We start from the raw sequence: 12949 nt of genomic DNA on the forward strand, positions 1-12949 counted from the left end.
CTACTGTTTGTTATTCATAATTTTGGCTGATGTGAAGTATGTGGGTGAATGCTTGAGTATGAATTGTTTCGGTATGGGAGGTAATTAAATTTTGCCATCCTTATTCTGTGATTTCAAATTTCATTGTCCCTGAGACTGAACGCGCCTGAAATCAAAATTACGGTACATATTTCACAGATTTTTTTTTTTAATTTGAAAAGTAATTGTAAACGAAAATCCTCATCCGGGCCATTTATAAGCTCCTATGTAAGCAAGGTGCCATCTGGTGGCATCAAGTTAAACCAATTGATTTCCCCACGCACAGTACTACACTTAGCAGCTTAGCAGCGCCATACGATTGTAGAGCGTTTCCACTGGTTCCTACAGTATCCGTGGTCGACGTACCGGAAGTTCTATATGGATGTTGGAGTTTGTCTCTTTTCTTGTATAAAATAATATAAGGAGGTATAAGAAGGAAAAGAAGTTTTCACGTAACAAGCGACTCTGTAGAAAATATGATAGAACTTTATTGTTGCAATTATGGGAAGTTAAATATAAATTGTCTCCGGCTACGTATCCTTCAACTAACCAATCAGATTCATTTAGAATTGTGATTCCTAACACACGTGCAGTCTGAGAAAGTCGTGCTTGATGTGAGTATGGGTCTTGGTGCTCAAGGAGATACTGCAACAGAAAACGGAATTAATAATGCGGTGAGAAATGATATTCAGAATGGAAATAAGGAGAGTGAGTCAAGTTGCTCTCTTTCAAAGAAAGGTTAGTTTCGCTTAGGCTGTTTGTGATTTAGATGGAGAATTTAATTTGTAGACCAGTAGATGTCTTGATGATGTAACACCTTATTAGCTCATGTGAAGTAATAGACGAAGACATTTTTTTTTTCGTATATTTGGTTGAATAATGCAGAATTTTGATTGAACACATCATGCGAAGTGAAATTTGCTGTTACAGAAATTGTGCAAGCAAAGGATACTCTTGAATAAAGCAGTCTTCTGGGGTTTGGCACTCTGTATATGTGGTGTTAACCGACGTTTCGGAGGAACGTACCGCCTTCATCTTCAGGGTAGAAGGAAAAATATAAGAAATCAGGTCTCTTCGCTTGCGGATTTCTTATATTTTTCCTTCTACCCTGAAGATGGATGCGATACGTTCCTCCGAAACGTCGGTTAACACCACATATGCACGGTGCCAAATCCCAGAAGACTGCTTTCTTTATAGTCACCGCCGTGAAAACCTCAAATCTTACAAGGATACTCTTGTTAGTATCCCCAGCTGATTTTAAATATGATCCCTCAAATATTTGGCATATTTAAGTAAGGCCAATATATTTGTAATTTAGTGGAAATACCATTATCCCAAATTGTACACCCGAGTAGGTACATTGACCGAGCTACTGGTTACGAGATAAGGAAATGGAATCAAGAAAACAGTGTATTCCATGCAAGGACCATGAATGTAGTTGAAATCAGACTTTTCTAAGAGCTTCGGTATAGCGGTAGTTCGTATGTGAATGTATCAAAAAGATTAATCATTTCCATTCCTGGTTTGGATTTCAAATATTTACTTGATTACATTTCTGTTCCCTAGTCATTGTAGCTCGGGTCCAAGGTACACACAGTCTTAAATGGCTTTGTGATCATCATGAACTACTTCAACCAATGTGTAAGTTTTCTATTATCATCAGCATCAAGGTTTGGACCTTTCACATTTATTAGAAAACCAAATGCCTCATAGTGATCCAGGTCTTGCTGTTTTTCAATATACAGATAACCTCTTGGTATCTGGGATCTGTTGTATTTGAGGCTCAAGGACATTTTCTGAAATGAACTGTTGAGACTAAAGGACATATTTATGGCAAATAAGGCCTTGGTTTTTGGAAAGTTAAAAAACAACCGTAATTGAATACCTCCTCAATGTTGCGAATGTATTATGTGTTTGTAAAGTATATAGTAAGCAGGCACTCGAAGAACTGAAGGATACTTGAAATAATGTTTTTTTTTTTCTATTAGCTAGTTATTAACATAACTTATATACCAAGTACTGTGACCTAATTTGTGTTGCGCATAAAAACCAATTATTTTTCAAAGGGACAGTTTTACGTCAACACTGTTTTAACATTTTTTGAAGCGTTTCATATACACACTTCTTGCCTGAATTGAAGGTCGTATTAGCAGACGACGAGAAGTTAAAATGCAAACAACTGTTGGAAGGTCGAGTGTAATATACTTTATTGGAAACAGGAAGTTACTGGAGAACTGATACATTATGACTGTGTTAGTTTCGAATAGAAATGTTCTAGCAAACGACATTACAGAGTGCAAGGATACGGACGAAAGGAACGGAGTCCAAAGTCGCAGTGTGTTACGTAATGCTGTAGTTGCAGGCGGAGCGCCAACTCCGAATAAATCGCACGAAGTACCAGCGCTGTTTTGTTGTGTTTGCTACACAGTGCAGTGAAGAAAATGTGCATAAATTGGAATAACATGGAATTAGTTACTAACGTTGTGCGGCATAAAACAAGCTTGGAGTTCTTGTCGTAACAACGTCGCTTGTTTTGTTGTGAAATTAATATGTTGTGGTAAAAAAGTCTGTGATAGAAGCTATCGTGTAATAACCGTGGTTATATTTGTGAGTAGGGGATAACAGTTTGGAAGTATAGGATTCACCAAATGAGAAAAGTTCGCTGATTAACTTCGTGTCGCTCGGTGCAGCGGTGAACAGTGCAGTTTAATGAACAGTTATGAACTCCAAGTATCTGATCAATAATTTGGGCCATATGAAACTTATGCACTATGCTTATGTGTTTCCATCAGTGTGTACACGTGTCAGACCAATAGCTGGAGACTTCCGGTATTTAATATTATGATGAAGTAACGTAGTGCAGAACTTCTTACTAACTTATACTCCATGTTTTGCAGTTGATGTAATACTTTTCTGTGAAGGCCATTATGGAATTGGAAAGTAAACAGTATGTTTCCTTTTTTTTTTTTTCACGTACGATTTAAAAGACGTTTTTTGCTACTATAATGTTAAGAAAATAAATTATCATCACCATGATCATCAGGTTTCCTTGGTTCAGATCCAGTGACAGAGATTTAGAATTTCACCGTAAGCAATCTTGCAAGTATGTATCAACATTTAGGGGAAAAATATTGATTTAATACATCTTGATAAACCTAATGGAAGTTTTTCGAAGCACATTTGTTTAGGAACTTTTTCTTCTCGCTATCAATGTACAGAAGTTTTATCTCTAGCTCCCATTTCTATCTCCAGTGTTTAAAATGATGTGAAACTGCTGTGACCATCGAAATCAGTCAAGCCTGCATAGTATACCGAGATTTGTTATGAAGGGTTGTTCTGAAATGTCTGTACCGTTCTCTGGTTTATTTTTTGAATTAGCCAGTCTCAGAATACTTTATCTAACTTGTGGAAGTAAGCAGTCCAACAGAATACTTTATCTAACTTGTGGAAGTAAGCAGTCCAACCTTTCAAAAATGGCAAAAGTTCTTCTGTTACTAATTATAGACCCATAGCTCTTCTTAATAATTTTTTTCAGGGTATTTAAATTTATCATACATGACCGAATTTCTCACCTTTTAAAACATCAAACTCTCCCCATCATTGTTTTAATGTGTTACCAGTTTAGTCACATTTCTCGATTTTGTTATCCCTTTTTTCTGTTCATAAAGTCAAAAGTGACTCAATTTTGATTTTAGTAATGCTTCCAACATTACGTTACATATACTGCTGCTTCCAAAACATAATAATTGTGGATAATCTTCAGGTTACTCAGTTGTTTCTCAGTTGTTTAACTAACAGACAGTCTTGTGTACATGTTTCTGTCCTGTTCTTATGTCACCTTTTGTTGTGCAGTGAGGCATATCTTAAGGGTCAGTTTTAAGGCCTTTGCTTTTAATATATTTTTTAACGATTTATGTAGTGTAATTAATCACTCCAACTTTCATCTTTTTGTTGATAATCTTAAAATCTGTAGAGCTATAAATTTACAAAATGATGATTAACTTTTACAGCCAGATTTTTAGTCTTGTTTTCCATCTATAATGCAACAATTTTAAACGACACGAAATCAAATTTAATTCACTAAATGTTCGTTAAATGTTTAAAATGTCATTAAAATATATGCACATTCATTGTTTGTGCTACATGTTTCAGCCGCATAGGCCCATCATCAGGCAACAGATCTTTTAAAGGAGTCTACTGCACTGTGCACTTGGTCAGTAGTACTCTTAAGGCACATTGTTGTCATTAATTTTGATGACTTAGGATGTTAGCTTCCTACCTTTTGTATTGCGGCCGTTTCTGCAATGTATAATACATGTTTCTTAATATGATTCTGCCCTTAATGCTATCTTTGTGTGTCTAGATGTTGTATGTATGTAACTTTGGTAAAATTAGAGTGCTCTCTTTTATGAGGAAAATAGTCATGCTGAATTATCAGTGTAGATTTGTAAATTCTCTTATACATATAATGAAAACTTGTAGTAAGGATTTGGGTATATATACACGGTAGCGTACTTGGTTGAGGCACTATGCTACAAGCCGGAAGGTCGCGGGATCGAATCCCGTTGAGGTGGATTTTTTTTCAATTTACCTAAGCCTTCTATCCCCACTATGGCCCTGGGGTCGACTCAGCCTCTAACAGAAATGAGTACCAGGAATATTCTTGGAATGTTCTTGGGGGTAAAGCGCGGCCGGCGCGTAAGGCTTACAACCTTGCCACCATCTATGAGCCGATTGTCTAGAAAATGTGGGAACCTCAACATCTCATAACGCTATGGGCCTCCAAGGCCTGTTACAGGGATACCTTTACTTTTACTATACTTTACAGAAATTAAAAGAGTTTATTCATAGTTATATTTTCCTTTTCTGCTGTAGACAGTCTACTGATCCTGTATTATGCTTTGTTCAGATCTAAACCTGAGTACGCTTCTGCTGCTGACTCCAGTAAACTTGAGCACATACAACGAAAATTTGTGGCCCTTTGCTACAGTAGATTCTTTTTAAGTCGAATATCACTGTGGTAACTTATTGGAGAAATTAAATTTGCAGAGTGCTCGTCAGACGTGGCCACTCTGATGTTTTATTTTCAATAAATGTTTATAATGACGTCAAATTTTGCTCATCTGTCCTAGGAATAGTTAGCATTCGTGTTCTTATTTGGAACGTGTTTACCTTTTGTATGGTTAGATGCTCCTGCAGCCATTGTCCTTCTGGTAATACAGTCTGTAAATGTACAGATACTTTTAGAAACTCATGTTTATATATAAACAACCTTAAATGATTTTTTGAAGGGGGGGCTTGTCCTTGTGCTTGTTTTATCGCTGCTTTTGTTTGCATTCCAGCTGGCTGTGGAGCTCAGCATGTAAATGAATAAAGAATTGAACTATCATTATCATTATTGGCTTTTACCTGTGGTCTACTGTGCTACTATATTTTATGAGGCAAGGTGCAGTTTCAAATAGGATTTGTCCTATAGGATTTATTGCAGCTGCACAGTATACACAGATGGATAACAACAATAGTGAACTGCTTGAACACTGAACTGGTATTGTAGAACGGTAGAGCTAGACTCTCACTGTTACTCAGTGTATCTTCTTATGTAGCCTAGAATCGGACATATAGAAAACGGTTGCGTAATAGGTACTGCTATTGCCGGTTACTGTGTTTATAAGTTCCCTAGCAACCGCTGTTTACTTGCTTCTGCCTAGCAACCGTTGTTTACTCGTCGTTGCTAAGCAATGACGCTTGCGTTGTCAGACTTGCTTGAATGTGGGCAGTTCCCACAGTATTTTTTGATAAATATTCGCTAAACCGAAACATGTCTGATGAAAAAGTCGTTAACGTTTAATAAGACGAGTATTTTGTTGCATATAATCTGTTCATATGAATTGCAGTCGAGATAGTGGCTGTCAGATACCAAAGTGGACGGAAACTTGTTGTGCACTTGGCTAACATTATTTCCACATGCAGATAACTTATAGCAGTTGTCGGAAGAATATGCTGAAACGTCATTTCCCGAGTGCTCTGAACTGTGAACAACATGATCACTCCCATGTCCACCTTCCTCATCTTTGTAGGAGCCACAGTGTACAGCAACGGTAGAGATATGGCATTACCACAGATACAATCTAGGAAATGCTATCACAACGTAATGCAGCGACCTCTTTAACCTTTTGCATACTACGGGCTGATTAGATCGGCTCTCCGCTCTTGCATTAAAACTGCCAGAGGTGACGAGATCGGCTCGATATTTATCATTTGGTACAGTATTTCTGTCATTAGATGGCCTCAAGTGATAACGACAGTGTTTAGAGGAGAAACGCGCTTTCATGTTGCCTTTTCTTGTGGCTGTTTGAAAGTAATATGAAGAAGTATTATGGGGTTTTCTGTGTAGCTGCCATTATCCACTAATAGCCGTGGCTTTTATACAAAATGTTCTTTGGGCAGGGCGTGGCAGTCGAAGGGTTAATATTTCGCGTAACCGCATTGACCTACTATGCAACGCAGTCCGTCTTGTAGATTCAAAAGTACCTGTGAAGTTGGGTGTCATTTGAGACGAGTTACTTATGGTTTCACCTTATGTATATCTGTTGAACAAAAATTTGAAGGACATGGGCTATCTACTTTAAGGCTGCTACTCAAACTTACCAACTGCAAAATATTTGGAACCGCTGGAGCTCGCAATATGATTGTTATTGTTCGTTGTCCATTCTGTAGTAAGAATGTTGAATTAACGAACGTATAAACCACGGTAGAATTTTGAACTTAGTTATTAGAGGAACGGGCCAGTAAAATATTTCTAATAATACACAAGCCTGTATTTCCTGATTGAATCATACTTATGTTGAAGAAAACCTCAAATCTTACATACTTTATGTTGTTAGGATAATTAAACCGAGGAGGATGAAATTGACGGGATATGTAGATGTGTGAATGATATGGGACAGTTCATGCACAATATTCGCCAGAAAACACCAAGGGAAGAGTCCAGTTGGGAGACCTAGTTTTAAGCGGAAGTATTATATACGTATTACAGTGTTGAAGTAGGTTGTAAAGAGATGTGCTGGATGCCATTGACTCACGGCAGGAACCATTAACGGTTTTTATTGAACGCGACGATGAACCTTGGGTTATGTAAAGGGGGAGGAGAAATTTCTTTATCACCTAAGCTGCCGTTAACATCTGAAGGAAGGCTTCATTGAATTAGATTTTCTGCAAGATAGTGAATCCAATGTGTGCGTGCATGGATGTGCTGTTGGAAATGGGTCTGTCAGCGAGTATACCTCTCAAATTGTTCACCACAGACTGCGTGGATACGTCCAGTTATAGACTATAGTAAGCTATATAGACTCTTGGCTGTGTGGCGACAAGTGGAAGACTGAAAGCCAGTAATAGTTTCACTCATTTCTGCAAATGGTGTGAGAAGGGCGTTGTAGGGACTGGTATACGTGATTAGAATTAGATTAATAACTCTGGTTGCTGTCCCAGGAGTATTTAGCGTATTTAGGAGGGCAGAATGAGCTTTATGTATCCTTTGCATAGAGTGCAGGAATGTAACACATTGCATCTCCCAAACCACCGAATGCGTTTCAGCGTCTTGGTATTGTGGGCGTATGTAGGAAGGTTGTTCAGACGAGTTTTATTTTGGTTTGTATCGATTCAGTACCATCAGCACATGGCGCTTAGATCGAACTTGATGGATTTCCTCTAAAAAGAAAGCGGATCGTCACGTGAGAGATAGTTTGAAACACGTAAGTAGATCTCACTAAGATGTACAAGATTTATTTGAAACAATTTATGATATGTGAACGTGGAGCAGAGTGCTTTCTGGAAAGCTGGTAGTCGCCTAGATAGTTTCCTCTCTTGTATGGAACTGCAATGTACGCTGTAGTGTTCAGTGGACTCATTATCCTGAGCCAGATGAGTTGAGCCCACATTGTCACACCGCAGTGAATATACGAGTACATCTGCGGGAGCCTGAAGGCGACAATTGATCTCGCTCTAGTGGCACCCTCACCGCCTTACCAAAAGTCTTCTTCTTACGAGAAGTAAACTGAATAGGCATGCAAGGCACTGGTATAGGGCCGCGCCGTAGCTCAAGCGGTTACTCGCTGGCTTCCCACCGCGGCGGCCTGGGTTCGAGCCCGGGTCTGGTCATGTGGGATCTGTGGTGGACAAAGTGGCGCTGTGGCAGGTTTTCTCCGAGTACTTCGGTTTCCTCGGCCAATCTTCATTCCACCAATTGCTCTGTCACGTATCATCTGGGTCTGGCCAGAAGTGGCCACAGTACCAGGTGGACTTAGTTCCATCCCATTAAGGAAAAAAAAGGTACTGGCGTTGGAACAAATGCTTATATTTAGCTTATTTTCCTTTCGATGGATACAACGCTTAACATTTTATATTTGGACATTAATGCATGTTTTAAATATAGAATATTACACAACAAAGGACATCGTGATTTGTAAGGTCACGTAGTGTTTCGAGGCGGTTAAAAGTAAGGTTACGTTGTTATAGAGTGTGAGGTAGGTAAGTGTCTACCAATATGCATATCGCCACATCCCGGAAGACCTTAATGGAGGCTGCGATACGCTGCTGGACATGTTGGGGGAGTCAGTGACTGCATAAGCAATTTTTGTGGAGAAACTTCATGGAAATGTTTGCTTGTAAGATGTGAGATACAACATTAAGATGAAGGTTGCAGAGGTTAGTTGTGAGGATTGATGAAGTTGGAATTTGTTCATGATCGTCTGTCGTAATAGCGGTGTTGACTCCTTGTCTTATGCCACAGTGTCCGGAGACTGGCCTTCCCAGCCGAGGTTCTTTGTGGTTTTCCTCAGTCCCGTCAGGAAAATTTCGGTATAGTGTACTTTAATTTAGGCCACGGTTTTCCTACTTCATTATTCACTCATCTTCCTATCTTCAGACGCTGTGTAATCTTGAGACATTGACAGCGACGCTAAATAAACCAATAAGTAAACCGATTCCTACCTCTGTAGGATTTTATCCAGTGAAGAGTTGAATTCAACAGAAGAATCACAGACTCAAATAGGTCATAACAACACATCGTCATGAGTCATGACGTATCTGTGTGATTATCATGGAGATAATATATTTAACTTGTTCATAACATTTATGTGAATCTCTTTAACTTGAACTGTGCTCAACATAAATGGGTTATGGTGTGCTGTACTAGTGTATTGATCTGTAGGTTCCCATTAAAGCTGTGGTCACACTAGAATAGCCCATATGGACAGTAGCCGTAAATGTTTTGTTTTCGTCGTGTCTTTGCAATATTATGATAATGATTACCAAGAGTTTTAGTAAGAGAGACAGTCCGCTGCTAGGTAAGGGCTCAGTAAACACGTATCGAGGCAACGAATGCATGCCACAACAGAAGAACTGTTGGAAGGGATGTTTTCAATAAGGTCCGTGGCGAGGTTATATAAGTAGGGCCGTTACCGTTACCAAGTAACGGACACATGAAGACTGAGCGAACTGAGACGACTGCGTGAGCTGTAGTACTTTGTTAAGCTTGTAGGTTAGCGATATCGGTATAATTGTTTGGCGTTGCGAGTTCTAAGTGTTCACTAAATCCAATTACCAACCGAAGCACAGTGTCTGGTCACTAACACGTGACAATGTAGTAAGCATTTGCGTTAGTTAAATTAGAACGATTTGTGTTAGGGCTAGAAGCGTCAAATTACGTACAGTAAGAGATTAGAGGAATATTGTAGGTTAGAAATGTGTGTGTTGGGTCCAGTTAGTATAAATTAATTTCATATTTGGGGACTGATATGTGGTATATTGTGAAGCCGTTCTCTGGTTTAATTCATGTCTGTCCAAACTACTTCATTATGACAATAAATGTACCCCATAACAGGTATGTTGAGGCCGTTATGGATTAAGGGGACAAATAGTGGAGTAATCTCATCCAGGCCTGCAGAAGTAAATTCGCTCACTCGCGACGTACGGATTAATGGCGACCTGCGACGAGTACGTATTTATTTAGCCTCGGCCTAAAAATATTGAAAACTTAATAAACAAATTATTTGTTGTGCTGTATAAGGGTTTAAAAGGCATGCACTGTCTTCGCTCGCTCGGAAGCCGGGATCGTGGGTTCGAATCCCACTCAGGGCATGGATGTTTGTGTGCGTTTTTCTGTGTTTGTCTACAGGTAGAGGCCTTGCGACGAGCTGTTCACTCGCCCAAGGAGTCCTACCGTATGTGTAAGATGTAGAAAAACCGAAGTGAACGGTGTTCATGGAGGTAGGCCTAGACCCACTGGGGCTGTAGTGCCAAGGAAAAAAAAAAGGGTTAAAAAGCATATTTCACATAGTCAAACAGAACCGTTCTGTAGAAGCAGGTCAAGCAATTTCCGGCTCCACAAGAGCCCGCTATTGGACCCTGTTTTGAGTCAGATGGATCTGGTCCACATTCTCGTACGTATATAATTTCTTTAAGGCCGACATTCCTCATGTCTCTAGGAGACCTCTGAGCAAAATTAGGCAACAATTTCCCGCCCAAGTAGTTTCCAATGCCTCTGGTAAATGGGGGAAATATCAGGTACCGACGGCCGACCTCGTTGGCTGAACCTGGCTGATAGCACGCACCAGTACCGGTAGGGTATGGCGACAGTAGACATTAAAGGGGGACGCACAATGGTCTAAGTGCATGGGGAAACCCACCCACCCCCTCTAATAATAATAATAATAATAATAATAATAAAATTAAGGCCCATATCAATATCATTGTCCCACATGCGCCTTGGTTTCTCAACAGGCCTCATCCCTTCATGTTTTCCGTCTACAATTTTGTATGCGTTTCTCGTTTACAACGCATGCTAAATGCCCACCCTTATCTTTTATTGTTGTATCATCGTAATAATGTTCGACGAAGACTGCAAGTTGTGAAACCCCTCGGTATGCTTTTCTGCACCTTCTTTCTTCAGACACTCGAGGCTTGTTCGTCTTTTAAGGATCTCTTCGTCAGTTAATTTGGATTTGTTACTGTCGTTCCCAGATATTTGTACTTCTCAGCTATTTATTTAAAGCAAGAGAATTGAAATATTGTTTTCGGGTGGGATGTATCTCTCTCCTGAACATCCCACGGGGCTCTTGAAATTGGAAATGCAATATCTGCCAACTAAACAAACACCAGGAAAACTGTCAAATTTAGGGAGACTAAAACGTTAAGTCTTCTGTTTTTAGTGCAACTACATACTGTACGAACAAAACCCCGTTATTGTACCATATTCTGAACCAGTTCAGTTCTCACTTCCATAACCTGCTTCTTTAAGATAAGTTCTTAAATTATCCTTCATCCGTGATTCAGTTTGGATTTCTTATAATACTGCAATATCTTGTATTATGTTCAAGGTTGGCATGCTTAATTATGAATAGTACCTCAGAATAAACCATGATTTATGTATTACTATGCCGCAGTGTGAAGGCTTGATTTTTTTCCACAGAGACACCATTACGTAACGGTAGCTAGCCCGTGCAGAAAAATCTCCACTGCAGAAATTTGGGGAAAACATTTTGTTGTTCTTGGTCGTGGTGTGTTCGTACGTACATGTACGTGTAATGCCTCTAATTTCTTGGACTCTACACATTTCATCACAGCCCGGGTGCTTTTTTTTATGGGGTAAAGAATGTGGGAAAGAAATTGACTTGGACTCGATTCCGTGTATATAACAGAATTAATAAATTTTGCGTTTTCCTTTCTAAAATCATCACCGCTTATTATTATTATTATTATTATTATTATTATTATTAGTTTCTGAAATAGAGTTCGATGACGGATGGAAACAGTGAATTTTCCTGTATGTGTACACAACCAGAGTATACTTTTATGAACAGAAGGGAAGTATGTGAATCCAGAAGTTAGGACACTGAAATATCGAAGTTGTATTTCTAGTTGCTTAGTTGCTGCTACGTGCAAAAGACGTTTGAAAAGTTGGAATTGTGTATCCATTCCAGCAGCCAGAATTCTTCCTAAATGAACTTTGCACTTACTCGTTAGGATGAAGAAAATGCAGTCATTTGTGTGACAAAACAGTATACAGCGTCAGTTGATAGCCTTTAGCAGAATGGAGGTTAGAAACGGTTTCTGACTCTTTACGCTCTGGACACTGATGTGTCTCGATATACAGCAGCATGGAGAGAATTGGATGTTAGCGATGTCTGAGTTGTAAAACTCTTCTCTGCGAAGAAAAAGTGAGAACCAACTCTTAGTTCCGCAATTTCTCATTCTCTGCAACTAGCAACCAAAAATACCTGGCCGGTTTCTCTAAAACTCTGTGTGCTAGATCCACAGCTCAGGAAATCCCGTAATAAAATTAGTGTTAGGGAATTGGCTATCGTGACTAAGGATTTTTGCAGGTTTCCAAAATTTGTCATTGGTATTTGGAATTAGGCCACGACCACTTCTTTCCGCAGCAGTTCAGATTCATTATTCATTAATCGTATCATTCAATACTATATAATCTGAGTTATCGAAGAAATAAAACTCCGTGGCTTTTAGCCCGCAAGCGAACTATACCGACCGAGCGACCGTCGCTTGTCGGCGAAGTTAGTGCCAACGTTTGCGGATAGAGGGTGTCGCGTGGTCAGCGCAACGGATCCCCACGGCCGTTAATTTCGGTCTTCCAGATCAGAGCCGCTTTTCCTTGAAATAGCTCCTCAGTTATCCTCACGAGGCTGAATGGACCCCGTTCCAGACCCACTACTTCTCAGAAAATCTGGTAGCGCCATGAATCGAACCCGGGACGTCTGGAACTCTAGCCAGGAACTCTGACCACTAGACCACAGAGGCGGTCAGCAAAGCTATCGAAAGTGTAGGTAAATAATCCAGTAATAAACATAGTAAATATATTGAAGAACCTTATTTAATTTTTACACACTTAATATACAGCACATTCTGTACGAGTATT

At 39.5% G+C, this 12949-nt stretch overlaps 1 protein-coding gene across 5 annotated transcripts in view; it reads left to right on the forward strand.

Moving 5' to 3' along the window:
- Window positions 1-414: 414 nt before the first annotated feature.
- Window positions 415-12949, forward strand: part of LOC111866266 (clustered mitochondria protein homolog) — a 125801-nt gene continuing 113266 nt past the window's right edge. For 2 of the 5 annotated variants that reach the window (XM_023855047.2, XM_023855046.2), the window contains exon 1: window positions 415-756. In XM_023855047.2, coding sequence (XP_023710815.1) covers window positions 639-756 — 118 coding nt within the window. In that variant the 5' untranslated portion in view covers window positions 415-638. Of the gene's footprint in view, window positions 757-2150; window positions 2966-3002; window positions 3122-12949 lie in introns of those variants that run through there. The other 3 variants (XM_023855048.1, XM_023855051.2, XM_023855052.2) reach the window with 3 other exon arrangements.

The sequence above is a fragment of the Cryptotermes secundus genome, unplaced genomic scaffold (genome assembly GCF_002891405.2).
Source record: "Cryptotermes secundus unplaced genomic scaffold, Csec_1.0 scaffold1025, whole genome shotgun sequence".
Lineage (NCBI taxonomy): Eukaryota > Metazoa > Arthropoda > Insecta > Blattodea > Kalotermitidae > Cryptotermes > Cryptotermes secundus.